General features: G+C 27.5%; 5 protein-coding genes across 5 annotated transcripts; 2 read left to right on the plus strand and 3 right to left on the minus strand.

Annotated features, from left to right (window-relative positions):
- Positions 1 to 1,713: 1,713 nt before the first annotated feature.
- LOC111042509 lies at positions 1,714 to 4,906 on the minus strand. Its single transcript, XM_022327137.1, has 8 exons — positions 4,624 to 4,906; positions 4,341 to 4,559; positions 4,157 to 4,243; positions 3,919 to 4,023; positions 3,306 to 3,650; positions 2,943 to 3,187; positions 2,711 to 2,870; positions 1,714 to 1,935 (listed from the first exon to the last, which is right to left on the minus strand). Exons 1-8 carry the CDS (start codon positions 4,814 to 4,816, stop codon positions 1,814 to 1,816), a joined length of 1,476 nt encoding a protein of 491 aa, XP_022182829.1. The 5' UTR covers positions 4,817 to 4,906; the 3' UTR covers positions 1,714 to 1,813.
- Positions 4,907 to 14,019: 9,113 nt separating this feature from the next.
- LOC111042505 lies at positions 14,020 to 16,149 on the plus strand. The gene is made up of 4 exons (XM_022327133.1): positions 14,020 to 14,794; positions 14,881 to 15,203; positions 15,436 to 15,531; positions 15,598 to 16,149. Exons 1-4 carry the CDS (start codon positions 14,020 to 14,022, stop codon positions 16,147 to 16,149), a joined length of 1,746 nt encoding a protein of 581 aa, XP_022182825.1.
- A 1,243-nt stretch (positions 16,150 to 17,392) lies between these two features.
- Positions 17,393 to 18,030, minus strand: LOC111042506. The gene has a single exon (XM_022327134.1). The coding sequence runs from the start codon at positions 18,008 to 18,010 to the stop codon at positions 17,393 to 17,395; it is 618 nt and encodes a 205-aa protein (XP_022182826.1). The 5' UTR covers positions 18,011 to 18,030.
- Positions 18,031 to 18,105: 75 nt separating this feature from the next.
- Positions 18,106 to 19,977, minus strand: LOC111042507. The gene is made up of 4 exons (XM_022327135.1): positions 19,961 to 19,977; positions 18,543 to 19,812; positions 18,177 to 18,410; positions 18,106 to 18,111 (listed from the first exon to the last, which is right to left on the minus strand). The coding sequence occupies exons 1-4, from the start codon at positions 19,975 to 19,977 to the stop codon at positions 18,106 to 18,108; spliced, it is 1,527 nt and encodes a 508-aa protein (XP_022182827.1).
- Positions 19,978 to 21,174: 1,197 nt separating this feature from the next.
- On the plus strand, positions 21,175 to 21,766 carry LOC111042508. The gene is made up of 3 exons (XM_022327136.1): positions 21,175 to 21,210; positions 21,334 to 21,535; positions 21,606 to 21,766. The coding sequence occupies exons 1-3, from the start codon at positions 21,175 to 21,177 to the stop codon at positions 21,764 to 21,766; spliced, it is 399 nt and encodes a 132-aa protein (XP_022182828.1).
- Positions 21,767 to 23,936: the final 2,170 nt, after the last annotated feature.

A 23,936-nucleotide genomic window follows, 5' to 3' on the forward strand; every position in this document is an offset into this window, starting at 1 on the left:
CTTATAGAACGCCGAAACCGACACGGGAGGGCGCCCTCGGGTTAGCGTTTTATAATATAAGACTAGCTGTAAGTGAAACTCGGGGGCCCGTTGAGTCGCTGAAAGTGAGTACCGATTTTGGAGTTAGTGTTGCAATAATAATAAAAGTTTAAGTCGAAAGTTTGAGGAGGTGATAAGGATTGGTATTTTTTGCAAGTTATTGAACCATAATTCATTCCTACGTATTTGTCTGGTATACGACAATTACATGTATAATATGTATACCGTCACTCCGTAGTGCCACAGAATGAAACAATGTGTTAGGTTACATTATGTATAATATAACATCGGTGAATAATAATAATTATTGAATGCTTGATATATTGTCAGTGTTAAAAGGGGTGGATAGTGGGTAAGTTTTTATAATTCATGTATGTTCATTATACTTTGCATTGAGTAGGTACATAATACATCTATTTGTATGGTACAGCAGTTAGGTGTAGCATTTGTTGTTAATCTAACCTAACCTGGGTACGTTATAATATAATATTGATGGAGAATGGAGATACACTAACCAAAACAATTACTATTTTCGCAAACTATGGTTTATTTTAACTTATCAAATAAAATACACATTAATGTTACACACCACGAGTATTAAATTGCTTCAAATGAATGGGTTATAAATTTAGTTGACGTAATACCCCACACAGCAAAAAAACATTTCCTGAATATAATAAAAATATTTTCAGGAAAATTATATAGTTGTCAAAATATTTTTTGATTATTGTTAAAAAGTTGCGTAAATAATAAGGAAATATTGTAATAATATTTTTTGGCCAAGAAGTTCATATTTGGAAAACATTTTTAAACAATATTTATAAAACATGATAACCGTATATTTTTAAAATATTTATGTTACATATTTTAAGAATATTGCAAACAATATTTTCAAAATATGAATTTGTTGCTCAAGAAATATTAGTAAAATATTTTGAAATTATTTACACTACTCTTAAAAAATGTTTAAAAAATATATTAATTATATTAATATTTATAAATCATAAGATTATTTTCATATTCATCTTACTCTTTTTGAAAGATTTTAGTGATATATTATAATTTTTTGAATACTTATTGTACGCGAATAAATAAACATGAATAATATAAGCAACTTCTTATAGTAATTTATTGTATTCAAATAATTGTGTAATATACAATATTTAGTTATAAATGCATCCCTACATTTTTGTATAGATATAGTTTATAATAAATAACATATATTCATAATTAAAAATTTTTTGCTTTTGCATGTTCTATATAATAAAAAAAAAAAGTATAAAAGATTTTACATATGCAATATAAAAACATATTAATAAAAAAAAAATATAGTTATAGATATATATAAATTGCATTAGCAGGTAAAATAATAATATTATATTAGTAATGTAAAGTAGGTAGTTTAGTAACTTTAAAATAATAATAAAAAAAATGAAATGTATGAAAACTATCATAGGTAATAATATTATAACACATTAATAGTAAAAAAAAAAAAAACATTATAAATGCTTTTGCAGGTAATATAATAATGCATATTAATAATAATAATAATTAAAGAAAAATATGATTTCCCATGTATGTAAAATAATAACATAATATTAATAATATAAACAAGTGACTTGTCAAAGATAAAAAAAAAATTATGTTAATAAAAAAAAAAAAAGTATGAACGCTTTTGCAGGTATACCTATAAAATGAGAATACACCTTAATAATAATAATAATAAAAACAAATAATACATTATAATGGTACAATTTAAACGGTTTGCATCATATTATCTTGTTTTTGTTTTTTTTTTTAAGTCACGGAATTTAGCTCCGGCTAAATATTCTTTGAACGGCTTCTCAATGATTAAAGATGGTGTATCTTTGAATTGTTTAATATTTCTTATTGCATCTACAAAAATATAAAACAAATAGAAACATCATCACAGGATTAAGACCTTATCAACCTTATCTTCATCAATAATAACAAATTAAAAATTAAAAAAATATTTTATACGGAAAAAAAGGTAATTGTATTCAAATTATAATGTTTATTTATTATTAATGTTATTCAACAATGAATACGTATTGGTTTTACAATGATGAATTTTTTTTTGTATTGTTTGAATATACTTTTTGAAGAAGAAAAATTATTCAGGTTTTCAATTTTAATAATGATGCGGTTTCTGCTAAATATTTAATCTTGTTTGTACTTGGGATAATCAGTATTCATCTAAATAATCAAAGAAGAAAATAGTTCTAATCACAAAAAATTTTACAGTTTTACTCAAATTCCGCTTCATTTTGACAAAATCAAATTTGTTTTTTATTGTAATTCAAAAATGGTCAACCATATTATAGAATTGAAATGTTTACCACACATTTTTCATTTTTAAAAACTTTTTATACATTATACAATTTTAAGTAATAATAATATGCTTGAAAGTTTAATAGAATTAGATTCATCGCAAGTTTTTCTTACAGAAATTAAAATTTTTTTTAAATCGTTTTGCTAGCTATTTTATAGTTAAAAATGTATTTAATTTATTTGGGTGTACAATGTATATTATTATAATTTGTATTTAGTAATAAAATCTATTCATATTTGACATATTTTTGATAATTTAGATGTATATATGTTGTCTTCAATATATACATTAAAAAATAAAATATTTTATTTTTCTTACCGAATATAACTGTGCAGGAATTTAAAATAGAAAATGATAATTTCTTTTTTTGCCCAACAAATGAATACTTAGATAAAACTTCGTTAATAAACATTCTAGAAATAATTTGACGTACAGTCTCTGATACAGTATTTCGCACCATTAAACTAAGATCCTTAACCTAAAAAAAAAAAAATCCCATTATTATTATCAATAAAAGTGGTTATATAAATAAATTTATTAGAACAATTACCATTCTCAATCGAAATGATTTATCCAGCAGCTTTTCTTCAAACAATTCAAGTTCCTCCAATGAAGTAATTGGAAAATTCCATAATATAGCACTACTTTCTTCGTGAACATCACGGAAGTCTGCAGACATGCTTAGGCGTGCTTCATTCTCGGTCGCTTTATTCTCTAGACGATCCAATTTGATAAGAATTTCCTTAATGTCATACTTTAAGGAAACTACAGTACGATAAAATTTGTTCATGAAATCTAAAATTTAATAAAATATTAACCAATCTTACATACATATTTTATATATTTACTAAAAATGATACAAATGTAATCAAAATATATATTTATTGACCAAAAATTTGATAATTGTGTATACCTGCAGAAGATACTAAATCATTTCCTGATTGAACAGTATGGGATGTTGAAGCATTGGTTTTTTTTGTAATTTCTAGAGTTAAAATAAAAGTATTTATTTGTTTAACATTGACTAGGTACTTGAAAAAAATGAATATACTTGAATGTACAGATTCTCCAATGTTTTTGTATAATAGAGGTTCAGAATAGAAATCCAATTTCTTTTTACAGTTAATAGTGGGTGTTAACTTTACAGGAGTTACAGTCCAAGTTTTAGGAACAGGACTGGATGTTTTTTGTATATCAATAGGATACAAGTTGTCAACACTTGTGTTCCAGTTAATAGGAGATTTATTATTTTTAATACCTATCAAAATACAAAAAAAAACATATAATATAATAGGTTAAATAATAATTGCTATAAAATATTATCACTCTAGTTTCCATTATAATCAAAAATAATATTATTTCAACGATTTAATAAAATATAATTTTAATAATCATCTTACTATTTATTATTTTTAAATTATTTATATTCAGAGAATGAAATTATTTATAATTTATTTTTTTATCCAGAAAGAAGCGAAAGTGATTCTATGATTAGTTTTTAATTATTTGAATAAACTAGTAAATACTTGATTTTAAGTCTGAATCACTAGTGCCCTGATGAATGAATGAAGTACCACAATTGTTATCTTCATCAGAATATACAATATTACACTCACTGCTACTACAATTATCTAACATTCAAAATATTTTAAAAATAAATAAATTATAGGTACACGCTAATTTACAATAACTAAAGAGTAATTTAATAATATATTTCATTATTAACATTTAAGCTCAATTGAGTCACATCTTGTATGATATTACCTTTGGCTTTTTTGTATTTATCATAAGATACTTGGTTCATAATTTCGGTCTTATTACTTGTAGTTGTTGAATTGCTGTTGTTATCCCCTACGTTTTTGGAAAAAAATACAATTAGAAATATCTATATATATTCAAATAGCCTATTTATGAAAAATAAATATATTAGTATTTACAACTATATTACCAAATTTATGAATAAATTTAGGTGGACTCTTGAGAATTGAGGAGATTTTATTCTTTGGATGTATCTTCATTGTAGTTTTTTCATTAACAATATTTATATGATTGGAATTATTTTTGATTTGTTTTGACTTTGATTTACTAATGACTTCGTTTTCAAATGTTGATAATTCAGAAGTATCCTCAGCTTTTTTTAACTGTTTATATGCCTTGGTTAAATTACCTTATATAAAAATAATCAAATAAGATTTTTCCTGTGCTAATATAATATAAGAGCTTATAGTTACTTATATCAGAAGCTAATAATCTTGCTTTAAAGAAATTGAACTCAAATTGATTTGGAGAAGCGCGTCGTTCGACGAGTAATCGAGGATTAATTTTATTTACACTATTTGGCCATGCACATAAATTATTTTTATACCAAAAGTTTGGGATACATTCAATGGTATTTTCTTCAGTGAAACATACTATGGACCACATTTTAATACAATCTGCAGAAAAAAAATTAGAATTATTATCATTGTGGTAATATATCTTAAATATGTAGTGTATACCTACATTCCATTAGAAACAATCAAACAACTAATAGATGGATATGATCATATAATATAATGGAATGATAAAAATTAATAATAATTCAATACAAAAATGAAATATATACTCTGTATGTATATTGAAACTTACATATTAATTAATATTGTATTAACTTAGTTGATTAAAATAGATTTTAATAAAATACTTTTGATGAAAAATTTAATATTTTAAAATGGTTTTAGACTAACTTTTAGTATTTAAGTACCTATAATATTAACAATGATTTGTATGTATTATAGGTATAGCTATCTTTTTTTTATCTAATGTATCCACTAGCATAATTTTTTTTTTAAGTTCTTCAAAATAAATTATGCACATTTCTTCTGATAAATTGTCTACTTCATATATATTAAAAACTTCTGAATTGATTGGTTGTTCATAATATGGTTTTTTTGATAAAAATTTTTTTCCCATCAATACTGCAATGTTAATGTTTTTTATGTGTGCAACATTTATCACTTTAACTACATCATTGCTTCTAGTTAAGACATAACAGTCAGCAGCTTTTGTTGTTTTAATAACCATACCTTTCAAATGTACAGTACTATATTGAGGTCCAGTTAAATTTTCTAAAAGTGGTCCATTTGTATGCTTTTTTTTAAAATCCGGTTGTTTTGAAGAAATATTTTTCTGACTTACTTTAAACTCTTCAGCCTGATTAAATTCTTCATTAAATCGTTTCACTAGCTGTTGAAGAGGTAGCTCATGTTTTCTTAACTTCTTTTTTATATTTTTCATGAAATTCTCAAAGGGGAATGCACTTATATTGTCCAAAGGGCCAAAACGATCATAATCGTCAGCAATATGAAGTAGACCATGTACATTGTGGGAAACTAAATGTTTACCATAAATTAATTCAAAATTTTCAACAAAATACTGTAAAAGGTTTCTAGCATAATCTACATATTCACTAGTATTTGTACTTAATAATATAACCATAGCAATATTAAGAGTCATAAAATGATTGAAACAATCTTCACTTAAAAATGGTTTAAACACAACTTGTCCAGTATAAACCAATAACTGCCTGAACTCAGTAGCTTTAAACCTTGATACTTCACTCAATGCTCTTGGTTTTCGAGCAAACTCGCAAGGTATATTAGAGCGTAACAATAGTAAAAATTCTGATAGTTGCTTTATTACCAAACTTGGTAAACGGACATTAAGTGTCCCTTTATGCATCCACAAAGTGATTAATTTCTTCATAACTCCTAAACCCAATAAACATAATTTTCATAATGCATCAGAATATATATTTAATATAAAAAGTTAAAAAACATAGGTACTGAAGTGTCTTAAGAAATATAATATTATTTTAAATATCTTTACTTTAAAATTATATATTTTTTTAATATATGTAATATTGTATTTCTGAGTAGTCATTACAGTTAATAAATAAAATATATATATACCTAAACAGGTTAAATGCATATAATCGAGGCTAATAGAAGATACAAGGTCTATATCTGGCAATCCTGATAAAATAGATATAGTATCTCCAATATGATGGTCTTCAAACTTTTTTGTAATATAGTCGATATGTGTTCTTTTAATTTGGCAACTAGGTGAATATGGAAAACATGTACGATTTTTGATGTGTTCACCTTCTTCAATACACCTAGTACATGAATCAAATCCAGTGTGTCCTTTGATTTTTAAAATAAAAGATTTGGCAGGAGCATCCATTGAAAATCCATCAATTACAACTTTCATAGCTGTACCATTAATATTTATACCATTCATTAATAAATGATTTGTCTCAATAAAAAACTCTTCCAGATATTTATTAGAATCGTATGGTTTTTCATTTCCCCAATAAACACCAATTGGAAACACTGCATTGTTATGAGGCCGAATATATCCCAAAATTGGCCAAAATGCACTATTGCTACTTTTAGAAATGGGCAATCCGTCAATCCCAATAACAATTTTTATCACATCTACATTATTAGTTGGATTTATTAAAAAATGTCTTTTAATAGCAGAAGCTAGACCAAAATGATGATATAAACCAGGTTCGATGACTGTCATGTTATTAGTTTCACATACTTGTCTTGTTTTAAGCACAGATCGAGAATCTTTAGGAAGTTTTTCCAAACCAGGAATTTCTTTCAAAATTGATAACAATCCATTTAATGCATTATGAGGAATATTATACAGTAAAGCCCATGCAGCTAGATTATTTTTTATTTTATGGTGTAATGAAATAAATGCTTCATTACTATCCATAATTTCCAATACACAATTATCATTTTGAGCAAACTAAAAAATAAATATAATATGTATGAGGATATACCTAGGTATTTAATATTGATAATAGTTACATAATATTATAACTAATATTTTGTAAAATAGTACTAGAAATGCACACACATCTGGAGAAATGTTTCCTTTATTAAAGTTATTTTCTTCAAAAACTTCTGTGATATTATGCTCTATAGTACAATCATTTCCATCAACTACACATGTTAAATTATGAGATTCAGTATTGGTTGTTAAATTTAGAGATCTATTTTCTTCAATGTCATACAAAAACTCTAGTTCCTCTTTCACTCTTCGGCGCTTAGTTCTTTTACTTGTCATAGTTTTTAAAATTTACTTTGCATCTATCTGGATATCTATAATATATAGGTACATTTATTTAATTTAAACATAGTTTCAAAATACTAATAGGTAATTTTATACACTGACAAACATTTATCCCCTATTGCAATTATTATAATAATATTATGTAGGTACCTACCTATAAACCTAATAGAATGTATTTTTCAAAATTTTCCAATTATGTAATAATCAGCATATTATTATAAATAAATAAAAGTTAATTCAATAGTTGGTAAAATATATTATAGACGGTACACCAATAATGAACAATAATAATATAAAATAAACTTACAGTGAATTAAGATATGTACTTACCTCTTTGCTTCTTTATAATATTATGGTTGGACAATGGACATAATATATCATCATACGCAGACTTGATATGACTTGAGACTACACGCACTGTCGTCAGTAGACAAATGAGTGAATTAATGTCTGCCAACACGTCACACGTGTTGAGTACTTGACACACGAAAAAATTGAGAAAGGTGGCGTCGATTGTTTTGTTTGTGTTGTTGACTCAACAAAAAAGTACGTCAGCGACGGCAGACGAGCGACGCCAAAATAAAAACCACGCAATAAGTAATAACGCGACTACGACGACGACTGCTGCACGGGAAAAACAATCGGCGACACGTCACACGTGTTGAGTACTACCAAATAATACGAAAATACGAAAATATGTCGTCGTTTGTGTTTGACCAGAACGGTACGCGAAGTCGCGAAAGGCTAAAGCGAAACAAAACCGTACAAAACTCAAAAAGAATGAGAGCAACGATGTCAAGAAGGAACGACGGCAAAGTTTTTGACGCGAATGTTAGGTACCAACCCCCCGCCGACTAATTGGTACAGAAAGTTGTGACCGTCATGGTATAATATGCACTATAACCACCACTTATAGGTATATATTAATATTTTAAATTATATAATAATTAATAATATATAATATATAATATATTATAATAATGATAGTTTGGAGTTTGGAGTGTTTGGACTGGTGTTTTTCTGGTTGACGATTGTGCGTTGTATAATTCACTGTATAATCACTCGGAGCTTCCAAAATACCAACTAAAAATAGTTATTTTAATAAGTAGACGATGGTACGAAACGGACGTTACGATAACGTTTCGGCCGTTGCGTCCCAGGGCTCCGGACGCTCCGGCTGTAATATTATTATTGCAACCGCATAATATTATACATGTATATACGTGTCACGTGAAGGCCATGATATAATAGCGATTACGAGAACGACGATAATAACGGCGTTATTACAAAACAAAAAATGTGTACTTATTACTTAGTATTTGTAAACTTACTTAAGTACCTATTCATTGATTAAGTCATTCAAGAACTTTATTTAATTACAGTTATAATTTATTTAAACATGATGTACATCTGAGTATCCGACATAATATGACAATGAACTTACAACAGGCTGTACAAGACGTGTAAAAGATTATATATATAGAAACTAATAGCGTTTTCGATTTAACAATAAAAGTGTGCACTGAAATTGAACTGACACTACACTAGTGCACGGTGCACTATGCACTCGTTTATTCTTAATCGAATACGAAAAGATATGATTACATGTTTAATCATGGATGAATAAATCATCATGGATGAAATACATGTTATAACCATTTTTAATCATGATAAATAATATTTTGACCCCTCAATAGAGAAGTTAAGTTCATAGTAATAAAAACACTCACAAAATCGGCGGTGCAGAAAGTGCGCACTGAGTGCACACGAGGGTTGCACTGCAATCAAATCGAATACAAAACACTCCACCAGTTCACAGAATATTGATCAAATCGAATACGTTTTTGCACTCAGTGCAAAAAGTGCGTCAAATCGAAAACGCTATAACCTTAAACAGTTAAACATGATATCTTATCAGCTATTAACATCTTATCATTACAGTATTATAGTAATAATAAAGTATAAATAAAATACTATATACCTAATATAATAATGTTATATTTACTTGATAAATTAGATGATTTATTCTGATAATCTAATGAATTACCAATGATATTAACAAAATACATTATTATGTTATGCGTACTTATATCTACGTAATCCAGGCAATTCAGCAGCGCCACGACGAGCTAAGTTCTGTATAGGGAAATCTATATCTCGAAACTTAATGCACTTAAAATGTACTATATATGCATATACTTATGCGCTTAAAAAAGTACAACATAATATGTGCTTCAAAAATATGCACATATATTTTTTTTTTAAATACGGTTCAAATATATCTGTAGCGTAGGTATGCCGTATTCCATACATGACACGTCATATCAACTAACTACTTGGAATTTGAGAATCATATGATAAATATATAATATATATATTATACATATATACCTATATATCATTGTTATAGTGTCGTGAAAATAATTTCAAGCTCACTTATAGCAATAAATTGAATATCCCAATAAAGACATGCAAATACAACAACTTCCGATTCCTAATTATTATGTAGGTACTAAAATTATATAGGCGTATCGCGTATATATTATTATATTATCTCAAAGCAGAAGGATTTTCCAATATTTAAACTGTATACATAATATATTATATTGATGTTTTTATTTGAAGCAGATACCTTATTTATAATATTATTTATTTAACTAATTCAATATTAAACCAGATTAATTCAATCTAAGTAAATTACCCATTACTAAATGGTTCTGAGGCCTGTGGTAAACGTATATTATTATGTAAAATATGTATATATTTTTAAAGAGTGCGTAGGCTATCGGGTAGTCCCTTATTTAATTTAGGTCCACCACATAATATTGAAATTTCTATTAAATGAATTTATTGTTTATGCGAATGTGTGGTTTTCTATTTTTTTTATATAAACTTAATAAATTATAAGCAGTTAATGATTTTTTTGAAATGTTGTAACAATAATTATGTTCTATATAATATAATATAGTAACAAATGCTGTTGCTCCATTAAAATAAACAGTTATAGATTTTTTTTTTTTATTCATTTTGTACTTTTGAAGGAATTTTATATTGTGTATAGTTTCATACCGTTTCAATTGTTTCAGATGGTATTGCTAGATTAGCTGTGTATCGATCCAGCTGGTTATATTATATCTAAATCTATATTTTATTTAACTTTTTTAAGCCTCGGCCACTATAATATAATATATTATTATGGCCATTATATACCATCACCTTTATTATTTTATTATTTTATTATATATTATATATTATTATTAATTTATTTCAACCTTTACAGCACCTATTAATAGAATATTTAATTAAACTATTTATAAAATATTTATTTTAAGTTCCATTAGATTATAATAATTAATAATATATTTGTCCTGTAAATATTTTTTATTTACCTCTGCAGTATATTTAAAAATGTATTTTTAAATTATTGACAAAACATTTGCGAAATAATATTTATTAAAACTGCTATTATAATTATCCTGGAAATATTTGTCTAACAACCTTCGTAGTATATAGAAGAAATATCATTTAACATTATTGATAAAATGTTTGTAAAATAATATTTATTAAATGTTGTAATATTATAGTTTCGAAAATATTTTCATGGAAACATTAGAACAATATTTAGAAAACATTTTTATTAAACCACGTGATGAAATATTTTATAATCATAAGAAGAAAATATTTACACAATATTATAAGTGAAATATTCAATATTTTATCACTTTAAAATATTTACAAAATATTATCATTTCCTAAATGCTGTGTGGGACTTGATTAAGTGCATGCACACTTCATAATATTATAGTAGTTAATTGTTAAGTATACAGCCACACAGGTCAGATATAAACTATATAAACAAAACAAAAGTATATTATAATAATGTATAATGTAGTTTTAATTAATAACCATTTATCATAGTAATATAATGCATAGATATATAATATATATTATGTGTAAAAAACAATGTTATTGGATAATTTAAAAAATTTAAATATAATATACAGTGTGATCACGCTAAGAGGTACCACTAAATATTTCAGAACGATGACCTTGTATAGAAATGGGGTTTTCACTATTTGAAAGATAGTACTTAAATACACATTTATTTATGATTTTCAAATTTTTAACACTTATAGTGTGCGCATGCGCAATTCAACTTACATGTTTTTTAATGGAAACACTACTTTTTTTCTACATATTCGGATACATTATTTTCTTTTTAATGTTTTTTGTATAAAAAATTTTCTTCTATTTGCAAAACTGACAAAGTTATAGAAGTCGACATTTGAGTTTTTGCAAATTTGTATAATTTCCATAATTTTAAACAAAATGTTCACTTATAACTACTGGAAATAAAAAAAAAACAGTGAAAAATTAATACTTAATTTACCTTATCTGTTTATAAATAATAATTTAATAATATCGTACGTCGTCCTGATGGATATCCTGAGTACCTGTGTGATATAATTTTTGTTTAGTAAACAATATTACTTTATAACACGATTACAATTTTAACTATTTTTACAGTGGACATTTATTTTATTTTTCAATAGTTCTAAATTCTAATAACGATAAGATAATCAGATAAATAATAATAATAATAATAATAATAATAATAATAATAAAGAAATAATAAATTTGAAGTAATTTAATATTATTTTTAGTGTACAATATTTTTTATTCTCTTAACTGTATTAATAAATTAAATGTACCTATAACAAAATAGTTATTAACTGCTTGTAATAGTTATATGAATTGTATAACAAAATAAATTTATCTTATGAACTGTTCAAAATGTCCACCGTTATGTTCTAAACATGATTCTTCATCTGAACACAATTGACTCATGTTGCTGTAAATATTTATTTCAAGTTAACCAAACACATTCTAAGCAAGGGGGAAGATAAGGAACATTAAAGTCATATAGTAGTGCATCATTTAGTTTATGAAATTTTTTTTTGTATAATGTACTATGTTCTATTAGTAGACAACTATTAGTATCGTTCAGACAACGAGAGGTTGGTAATGAGTTTGACGTTCCACACAATCCGTATCTGCTTGCCAAATATGACGCACACATCAATGTTGAGGTGTGCTCTACCATTAAGTACCTTTATAAATACGTATTTAAGGGTCACGACGCTGCTACATTGGCTATACAAGAAGGCGATGAGTTGTTAAGGTAAGCACATTTAATAATTTCTTCTTTTCACACGCAGAGTCTTAATAGCATTATTGTTTGCGTTAATAAACATAATAATTATACTATAAATTAATAATTATATAAACTATACCCACTTTACAGTGTACATAGTACATGATCATAACCTTTGTATTTAGATTTTTTTTAACCGTCAAACCATTTTTAAATTATACTGTGAAGTGATTAGATACGATTCCAGTATTTAACCTTTATTATGTGTTTACACTTAGCCGTTTAACTACATAATAATATTTTCTGCATTTCTTTCAATTGTACATCACGCATTTTTATGTTCTCACCAGGCCCGGATTAAGGCGTAAGCAGTGTAGGCTTCAGCCTACACAACCATGGATTTAGGGGCACGGGCACCGCACACTATCCTGATGTTTTTTGTATTTAAATACTATCGGAAATTTAATATAGTAATAATAATAATCAATGCGTTTTGTCGTGTGGTCTTCTAAACAGCGTTTTATTTTTAGATTGTTATTTTTCCATAGAACCGGTCTCGCACACCGATTACATGTGTGGAGCCATAGAAACTAGACGGCAGACAATGCGAGTGCGTTGTTTATATTATTTTGTCGTAGCTCGCCGCCGATGGTCACAAATCGGGGAAAATAATATGAAATAGTACTAGTATACAGTATACACGCGTCACGTGCATCGAAAATTCGTCCGTTTGATCGTACGTATATTTTGTTAACACTCTAGTAACTTGTAAATTTACTATAAAGGTTTAACATTAGTGCGAGTAGTGCGTTTTATATATAGTTTAGTGTTCGACATTTATGTAAAAATGGATCAGAAGCGACATATCAGTGGAGCACTAGCAAGAAAACGTGCTAATGATAAGAAAGAAAAAGAAGTGATTTTACTTAGTAAAATACCTAGGTTAAATAACTTTTTCAAACAAATAAGCAACATCACCCCTAGTTGTATTGAAGATAATACACTTGAATGTTCAAATGATATAACTATTACAAATAATTGTTCTACTACTTCTACTTCTATTCAATGTACTGCGTCTTCCTCAGACCAATCGGTTGTTGATCTAAATGACGAATTAGAAAAATCCGAGCTAAATGTCATTTCTAATCCTCTTACACAGAATAACAAAAATAATTTTAAAGATCCAGCAGATTGGACAAATAGTAATACATGTCGTAATTATATTGCAAAATTTGGATATGATCAGAACATTGATGCAGATTTTACCTCATAAAACGAACTTATTCTGATTATGATCGTTATTGTAGTAAATCGATCCTTATGAAAAACCAAAAAAACGGTGAAAATGTTTCACGGAAATGGCTTGTTTATTCAATTTCAAAATTTGTATTATTCTGTGCTCCGTGTAAATTATTTGGATGCAGTACTCAACTGGGAGATGCTGGATTTAATGATTGGAAAAAATGGACATTTAGTTATTTCCAGGCACGAAAATTCTTTGGCACATAAAAATAATGTATTAAGTTTTATTACATTGCAAAGTGATGTAGGTAGAATTGACACTCAATTGGTAACACAAGTCACTGATGAAATGAATTACTGGAAAGCTGTTCTTCATCGAGTTGTTGAAGTAATTAAATTTCTCGGTACAAAAGGTTTATCATTCAGAGGTGATAATGAACAATTTAACAAAATTAACAATGGGAATTTTTTGGGAACGCTAGAGTTACTAGCTAAATTTGACCCTTTTATTGCTCAGCATATAGAAAAGTATGGGAATAGAGGGAAAGGAACTCCGTCTTATTTGTCATCCACAATCTATGAAGAACTTTTACTTTTGATGAAGAATGATATAATTAAAATTATATTAAAAGAATTAAAAACAGCCAAGTATTATTCTTTAATCGTCGATTCTACACCTGATATAGCAAACGTCGATCAACTTGTTATTGCATTAAGATATGTTTTACCAAGTGGTGTACCTGCAGAAAGATTTTTAATATTAATTTCAAACAGTGGTCATAAATCTGAAGAAATGAGCAATGTTGTAATGGATTTTCTTAATTCACACAATATACCAATTAAAAATTGTCGTGGCCAGAATTACGACAATATTTCAGGTCAGTATTCTGGGTTGCAATCAAGCATTAAAAGTTTTAATTCATTTGCAGAATATGTACCATGTTCCGCACATTCACTTAACTAGCTGGAACGTGTGCAGCAGAAAGTTGTAGTTCTGCTACTTCATTTTTGATGCTTCTCCAGGAACTATACAGTTTTTTTTCTTGTTCTACTGCACGTTGGGATATTTTAAAAACATATTTGAAGAACAATCTTAGTGTAAAAAATTTATCAGTAACTCGCTGGAGTGCTCGTTTTGATGCTTGCCATGCTTTATTTAACTCTTATGCATTTATAATTGAAGCTTTGCATAGTTTAGTTGATAATCAGAAAGAAAAAGCTGTATATAAAGTAGAAGCTAATGCATGGAAGCTTAATGATATTCATATGGAATTCAATATTAAACAGGTATTAACATATTTACATATTAATCTTTTACTCTATAAATTAATGATTTTTAAATAAATTATGCTTGCATTTATTTTATTTTAATAGGGTCAATTTAATATATAAATAAATTAAAGTAAAGTTTAATATTATTTCAGTTTTAATGCTCCAAATAAAAAATTACAATCAACTGACATTGATCTTCATACAGTATTAAAACCTATATAATGGCCTTGAAAGTTACCTAGTACAGATCAGAGATGATTTTGATGTTTTTGAAAATAAGGCTGTAGAAATTACTGGTTGTTCCAAGTATGCCAAAGATTCTAAGAGAAAAAAAAAGAGAAAGGTATGTTTAACTTAATAATTTGAAAAAAGTCATAAACATTAACAACATTTATAACTATTTTTTTAGGGTATGGCTGATGAATCAAGATCTCAACCTTTCACAGAAATTACAGGAAAAATAAATTTTATTAGAAATGTATATTATGTGATAATTGATACTCTTAAATGTCAACTTAGTTCGAGAAGACAAGCTTATGAAAAAATATCAGATATTTATGGGTGTATACCCACATTATATAAAACACCGAGTTCTGTTGTTGTAAGGAACACATGTGAAACTTTGGCAAAATATTTTATTGATGATGTTGAAAACTCAAGCTTACTTATAGTTATAGATGAGTGTATTCTTTTTTCAAAATTAATTTCCACGGATAAAAGTGTGAAATCTGTTCTCTCTATGCATAAGTACATCAAGACCAAAGAACTAGAGTTTATGTTTCCAAATTTAGAAATAGTTATGCGTATGTATCTTAGTACAGTAGTTTCAAACTGCTCAGGCGAAAGGGCTTTTTCTATCCTTAAAAGAGTAAAATCCTATTTGAGGTCAACCATGAAGGAGGGAAGGCTGAATGCATTAGCAATATTTAGTATTGAAGCAGAATTGGTTGAAAAATTTTAAGAATACTATCAATACATTTGTCCATCAAAAAGCAAGAAAAAAAAAATTAAAATAATTTTTTATAATATGGTTATTTTATATTTTTATATATCTAAAATATATTTTGTTTAATTTTATGTTTTTATTGTTTGCACATATATACATGTACATATTGATGTGGCTAATAAACCTAAAATAATATTTTATTATTTATTCAAGTATCGAGTAGAGAAATGAGTACAGTATTTTTTTGAAATAGGGGCACCAAATTTTTTACAGCCCATGGGCACTGTAGATCTTAATCCAGGCCTGGTTCTCACAGTAGGTGTAGATAAATACATTCATTGAATTCTTTCACATGACATACAAACAATTTTACAGACTTGATTAATGTACATGTTATAGTAGTAGATATGAGTTGTATTATTTGTACGTTTTTCCACGGTAATTTTTTTTGTTCAAGCGGGAATGTTCCGCTCGGACGACTCAGAATTACCGTATCACACAATACGGTAATTTCACACTCAGTGTCCACCTGTTTACACCTCACACGAAAATATTTACCGTGTACGCATTTTTTTTTCCATGAAACCTTACTAAATTAATATTTCAAGAAAAAAAACACAAATTATTAAATAAATTTTTTTTTATTGTTATATATTAATATTATATTTACACAAGTTTTCTTACTTCTCTAGTAAAAGGTACATATTCTACGATACGATCATGAATTAATAAACAATAAGCAGTTACACCTGTAAAGGATTCCGATGCCTCAATTTCCAATGGAACATCCACTGCTGAGGCTGTAGCCGAATCATTCTGTTTCGAAGTATCGATAACTATAATCGGAGCGTTTGATAGAAAAGTGGAAGGACTCAATATCGGGTTCCGTATATTTTTTTCATAGTACGATTCTTGAAAAGATGTATACATATCATATAATAAGGTAAAATTATTTTTTGCAAAATCCAAATTTAAATTATCATACGGATAAGCTATCGAGTTTAGAAATACTTTAACGTTTGTTAGATTACAATGATCAAATATACTACTATCTTTTGAAAACGAATTTTTACGTCCCTTCTGCAATAAAATTATGATAAATCGTGGTTTTTCTAATTTTGAAGCAGTTTTCAAGTTCCATACAACTTTTTTAGTAGTCCCGAGTTCAGGATATTCAAAAGTTTCAAAAAATCTAAAAGGTATAAACAAACTTTTTTCTCTTTCTACAAGTTTCAATAATTTTAACCGTTCTCCATCGTCAACAGTGATATGTGGGACCTTCCATAATATTTTGTTTAAAGTAACTTTGAGCTGTAGATGCAACTATACCACTTTTAAAGTTTAACGCATTTAAATCAGTATAACTTCGAGTTAATATTAATTCCAATCTTGAATTATCCAATATTTTTTTAAAGTCTTCAAACAAACCTAACCAATATTTCAATGGAATACAAGCACTAAATTCACCTTTTTCATTTGATGATTGTGTTCCGTTTTTAAAATTCCAGCCTGCATTTTCATAACAATTATAGTTGTCTGGTGTACCGGATAAGTAACCTTTTAACGAGCTAGTGATTCCAAGAACACGTGTACTATCTACTTCTATCCCATTGATTTCTAATCGTATTTGTTCAAAGAGGTAAGAGTAACCATTATTAGATAGTTTCACTTTGTCAGCTTCCGAAATCATTCCTTCTAAATAAATAAAGCTTTCGTACAGATACGGATAAACATCTGTTTGCTGGATTGATATACGTATCTCGTCATTATTATTAAACGATATTGTATACGGCGTAAATGAATGATATTCAATTTTCGTAATTCTAGAATCCGTTTCATACCGTGAACCTATATCTAAAATATCACTCTCAGGCATTCTGCTGTAGTTGATAACCCAAAGCTTGTAAATTTTTTTTATTTTTTCCTGTCAATTTTTTAACTTTATTTGATGTTGCTAGTACCACTTTAGTCTTACGACTAGTTGGTTTATAAACGCGTTTAGTATATCCATAGTTGTCAAATTTCATATAGTTTTTAATTACATATTTCTTTACACCTTTCGCTTTTTTTTCTTCAACATCGTCTACAGTTTTATATGCATACAATTTCGGTCTCAGTGATATGAATTCTTTCAGAATAATTCCTTTCATTTCATCTTTGAAATAACCAGGTTGATTTTCATGTATTTCGCTAAAACAATAGTGGTCTTTAGGGTAATTAGATGTATCGAAATATGGTAGTAAACTATTTTTTAAATCATTGAAAAAATGTGTTGTCTGTATAGCATATATTAAGGAATCAGTATCCGAATATAAAGAAGTAATTTTAGAACCATATTTTTTCTTCATTACATTATAATGAAAGTCATACATAAATGTTTTTGAAACGTCTAAAATTGCGAATCTTACATAAATTGCTTTATCGAATTTAATAGTCTCCTTATGCTGATGAATAGCCATAAGATTCTTGGTGTATATAGTCCTATCCTTAAAACTAGTTTTTGCCATTAATTTCCTTGCCTTTTTCTCAGATGAAACCAGTTCTATAGCAGTTCTAGAACGAACGTTTTCCATACATTTCCCAAAGACACTATTAATTAACAACTTCCAGAAATTTTTTTCAAATTCGTTTTTAGCCTCTACTCTCATATTTGTACATAACTCAATGTATGATGCCATCCATTTACTTTGAGAAAAGCTGATAGCTCGGTGGATTTTCGTTACTATAATACCGTTTTCAATCGCCTGTTTCAAGTTTTTATAATGTATTATATAGTTTTTTTTCGATGATAGTGTAGTAAGTAATTTCTTTACTTTCGAATTTGGTGGACATCCACTAAAAGGTAAAAATGGGAAATCATTATGGGTTTTATGTAAATGTTTAGGATACTCGATATCAACTTCTAATATGTAACCAACTTCCGAATCATCAGCAATTTTAGTTACATCTATGTTGAGATCGTCAACCCATTTAAAATCTTTAAAAGGTAATTCTGTTAACATAGACTTTCCATACAGATTTACACAGTCGAGATATGTAATCCATGTAATCGGTTCATTTGAATTATAATTCAGTCCTTTAATATTTGGTATATTCGCTTTAGCGTATCTTTTAGTTGATTGACAAATACCTCCTCGAATAGATTTTTCAAAAAAAAGTAGCATGTTATAATCCTTTAACCTTTCCAACTTAACGTCTGTATACTTAAGCATACAATCAAAAGCAAATCCAGGAGCTGTCATATAATGAGCAGGATCTAGTGCGAGAGTAGATATACATAAGTCTCTAAAATTTTCGAATACATCAGCTAGTATGGTAACATCAGTTCTCAAATAAAGATCGCTATATTCACCTAAAGTCTTAATATTAAATGTATCCCATATAATTTTTGCGTGCATATAATCTTCATCGCTAATTTTTTCATCCGTTAAAGAGTTATAAAATTCAGACTTTGATGGTAAACAAGTGTCATCTAATTTACTCCAACTATTAACATATTCATAAGGGAAGACTCCTTTCCGTGTAACTAGATCTAATGCTTTCTTAGAAAATATTTTAGAAGTTTCTCTAAACCTTGATTTATCTTCAGACAAATTAGTTGCAAGTTTACTTAATGACTCACTCATAAAACGGAATGTGTCAACAAATTTTATACTAAATTTGAATGCGATTTCCTTGCTAAAGGATATATATTTTTCTGATGAATTAGGTATAACGTGAATATTTTTATTATCAAACGCTAATTGACGAATAATGAAATGGCTGTCATATGATAAATTATGAAAGAAAATCGGAACGAATGATGGATTAGTTATTTCGAAATTACATTGAAGGCAAAGGCATTGTCTATATTTACCAGTAAAATGACAGTGATCTCGAACTTTAATTAACTTATTTTTTTTGAAATGTTTTAAACATTTTTCACAAAACTTAGTTCTTTGAAAATGTTTTTCTTCTTCTTCAGTTAATTTATTCATTGGAGTATTTGATTGATAAATTTGATTGATATTCTTTCCAATATCGACCATATTTTCCATAAATTTTTTTGCAGCATTTTCACCTCTTAACACAGTCACCTTCCTAGGAATTTTGAACTGCTTTACTAACTCTTTTGATATAATGTCATAGTCAACTTTTACATAAAACCCATAACTCATAATTTCATGTAAATGTGTAACATGAGTTTTAGATTTTTTACAACTTTGAATGAATTCATCAGGTTGTTTAGGAGTTAAAAATACATTCAAAATTAGCGTAAATAATAATTGGTATTCTCCGAGTTTTTTTATAGCTTTTAAAATAAATAAAATCATCATCACCCTTTTCAAACATAATTGTTCTACCTAACTGATTCTTTCTGCAACTACGCTGATGTTCAATTAAACCTTCCATACCCCAGAGTTGCTTTCACAAGGTTTTCTCCCGAAAATGGTAAAACATCTCTTACAAACAATTAACTTAGAACAATTTTTAGTTTTCTGACTTCTAATGAATCTTGAAAAATGTTTGATATAGCAATAATGTGATGTGTTGTCATTACTAAACAAAAATAGATCGAAATGTTTCTTTCTTTCAGTATTACATATGTATAGTGGAAAAATAAGTTGTTTATGATTTAAACTATAAATATTGATTGATACACTGTTAATACGTTCAAATTTTTTCATCTGACTAATTGGTGTTGGGAAATCGATACACTTAAAATCTAAACCGCTTTTTTTTTCTAACATTTTAAAATGTTTTTCATTAAAATAAGATTTATTCGAACGATTATTAAACTTAGATAATATTGCATATTTGAAACATTTACTATCGCTATTTTTTACATTTATTACAGCTTTTTTATCTTTAATAAAATTAGGTAAATCTAGATACGTTCCTACTCTGAGAGGATTTACTATATTAATTCTTAATTGTAATGCGACTATCGACTTGAGCGACCAATTTGAACCTTTCAATAAAAATTCCTGTTCCTCACGTAATAATTTATTAAACATTCCTTCTAATAATTTATTGAAATCGGAGGAACTACACGTAAGTATGTTAGTATTTTTGAATGCTTCTACTACTTTAGAAGTAAAAGACTAAAGAATACAGAAAAAAAACCTAAAAAAAAGCAGACGAAAATGGTGAGATAAAACATTTTTATGATGTTAGCATAAATTATTTATTTATTCTTTTTTATAATATTTTTTATAGGCTACATCATCATCATCATATAGGGATAACGTTATTGATCTTTTTATATTAGAAGATTATGAGGAAGAAGTAACAAATTCACTAACTTCCCTTCAAGGTGATGGGCTTATCACCACTAAAACTACTTTTGAGGGCAAGCCGACCGATTACTGGGTCTTGACTCATTATAAAAGTTCGAATATTGTGAATGTCGCACTTAAGGATGTTCAAATAAAGGAAACACTTTTTGTATCTGTTCAACAGTACGATTCTATTTTTACTATTGTATGTTTATGGATGGCGTCATTCGGAAGCATCAGTGAAGATCTTCACAAGCGATAAATCAAAAGACCAATCATTGAATAGTAGTCTGAATCAGACTATGCAGGCCGTATTCGATACAATGCTGCAGGATCCAGATCGCCGAACAATAAAAAGCAAAATAACAGTTTGAGTGTTATATGTATAAAAAAATAAACTTTATTTAATCAATAAACAATATATATATATACATATATATACATTTGTATTCATATTAATAAATTCTGTAATATAAGCTCTGACATTGTATTGAAATGGTATTGCAATATTTCATACAAAAATGATGTGTCATCGTTTTGTAAATAGGAATAAGATTGAAATCATAGTTTTGAATATACTGGTTTTTGAATTCGTTCCTCTGGCAGCTGATTGGTAGACCACGTACATCATTTTTGATCAGTTCGTAAGCAGTATCAAATGTTGCCTGAAAACTCTGTAGTCGTTTCTGTTTTCTGCTATATACAGGTCAATGCAGTGTTGTAATTGTTTTAATCTACAGAAATCTATATGTGATAATGTAATATATTCATCATTTATATTCAATGTAATTGAACTTTGCTTCGCATTAATTGAGTATGTTAAATCATCAGTTATTTTCACACGTTTACATCTGGTATTTAAATTATTAGTAATAGAAACAAAGTTTGATTCGGACATCAGGGTAAACCATTGCTGTAAATTTAGTGTAATTATCTTTTTCGTTAACTTGCATTCAAATGATACAATAATCGAAATTTGTTTACTAATTAATAAACCAACTGTCACACTCTTCTTACCAAATGGACGGATGTCAAAAGTTGATTTCGACACAGTTATTGCTGGAGCCATGACGAATATTGTTTTGTTAAATAAATGAAAAAAATAAGGTATAATATGTCTGATAGAGGATATAATTTGAACTAACAGTTTTTTTCTTCTGTAAGCATATTATATACTAAACCTTGCAGATTTATTTAAGATTTTTATAGAAAAAAAAGTGCAAAAAGTGTGAACGCACGACATAGCCGATTATCGATTCCAGGAGGGGGGGGGGAGAATTACATATACTTACTTACCTGAAATTATTTTAAATTAAACTACACGCGTTAATCCGCTAAGCCATGCTCCCACGAGATATTAAATCAAATATTAACACATATAAGTCGTTTACAAATCAATATTTTTATTTATTACTAAGTATGACATATACATAATTTAACAAACTTTATCGTGTGACATATTTTCACAAGTACACATATTATGTTCAGTTTTAAAATATTTAGCTAGTATTTTTTGAACAAACTGATTTCCTAGCATTAATAATACATAAATACAGTTTGGGTTGTATCTGCAATGTTCGATCCATGGATTGTCCAGCTTTTCCCAATTATGGAGAATAAGCCCGCAGCAGAAGCATTCAACGATATCATTAATACCAGAATATTTTAATCCGCACTCAGAAAGATCGTATTTATTTTGAAAAGAATTTTCAGGAAATTTTTTGTAAGTTTTTAAACGTGAATGGAAAGAAGAAAATTCTGGATACGCTAGAGTCGAATTACTTCGTACACGGTAAACTAATGATTGAAAATCGTTGATATATTTTTGTTAATTCATTTTTTATAAATTGATTAAGTAACTTGAGAAAACACAACTTCACCAAACAACGAATCATTTATTACTGAATAATAAAAAAAAAACGAGTAATTTAAAAAAATTCAGATATAAAAAAACAAATTATTTCGTAATTAATAAGTTGCTTATCAAATTTGAAAAAACAGTGTAACCAACGTGGATAAAAAAATATAGTTTTGTGTACACGGTAAATATTTTCGTGTGAGTGGTAATTAGGTGGACACTGAGTGAGAAATTACCGTATTGTGTGATACGGTAATTCTGAGTCGTCCGAGCGGAACATTCCCACTTGAACAAAAAAAATTACCGTGGAAAAACGAACTGTGAACATACAAATATATACTACTATCCTGTGTTAATACAACATAAAATTCTTCATCTAAAATAGTAATAATTTACTAATTTTATTCCATTACAAATACAATTACAATAATCATATTCAAAAACAAACATACAAATATAATATTAAAAATAATAATACAATTACAATAATAAACGTCAAAAAAATAATACAAATATAATATTAAAAATAATAATACAATTACAATAATCATAGTCAAAAAAATAATACACAGTTTACAAATTAATTTATTCGTCTGAAAAAGATCTGACGTCGTTATCTGAGTACAAGTCCGATTCTGAGTCCGAGTCATCGGGGCCCAGATTGAAAACACATGGTTCTTGTTCAG

Source organism: Myzus persicae, unplaced genomic scaffold (genome assembly GCF_001856785.1).
Source record: "Myzus persicae strain clone G006 unplaced genomic scaffold, MPER_G0061.0, whole genome shotgun sequence".
Classification (NCBI taxonomy): domain Eukaryota; kingdom Metazoa; phylum Arthropoda; class Insecta; order Hemiptera; family Aphididae; genus Myzus; species Myzus persicae.

Bases quoted from the DNA above. Each gene is read 5' to 3' on its own strand.
- LOC111042505 (XM_022327133.1), top strand. From the start codon at position 14,020: ATGTTTCACGGAAATGGCTTGTTTATTCAATTTCAAAATTTGTATTAT. The intron at 14,795-14,880 runs GTCAGTATTCTG...TCACTTAACTAG, and splicing joins GAATTACGACAATATTTCAG to CTGGAACGTGTGCAGCAGAA. The intron at 15,204-15,435 runs GTATTAACATAT...TACCTAGTACAG, and splicing joins TGGAATTCAATATTAAACAG to ATCAGAGATGATTTTGATGT.
- LOC111042508 (XM_022327136.1), top strand. From the start codon at position 21,175: ATGTTAGTATTTTTGAATGCTTCTACTACTTTAGAA. The intron at 21,211-21,333 runs GTAAAAGACTAA...TATTTTTTATAG, and splicing joins ATGCTTCTACTACTTTAGAA to GCTACATCATCATCATCATA. The intron at 21,536-21,605 runs ATGTTCAAATAA...TATTGTATGTTT, and splicing joins TGTGAATGTCGCACTTAAGG to ATGGATGGCGTCATTCGGAA.
- LOC111042507 (XM_022327135.1), bottom strand. The intron at 18,411-18,542 runs GTAAGATTCGCA...TATGCTATACAG, and splicing joins AATTCGATAAAGCAATTTAT to ACAACACATTTTTTCAATGA.
- LOC111042506 (XM_022327134.1), bottom strand. From the start codon at position 18,010: ATGCCTGAGAGTGATATTTTAGATATAGGTTCACGGTATGAAACGGAT.
- LOC111042509 (XM_022327137.1), bottom strand. From the start codon at position 4,816: ATGTGGTCCATAGTATGTTTCACTGAAGAAAATACCATTGAATGTATC. The intron at 4,244-4,340 runs GTAATATAGTTG...CCAAAAACGTAG, and splicing joins TAAATTTATTCATAAATTTG to GGGATAACAACAGCAATTCA. The intron at 1,936-2,710 runs GTAAGAAAAATA...ATATTTTTGTAG, and splicing joins TTCCTGCACAGTTATATTCG to ATGCAATAAGAAATATTAAA.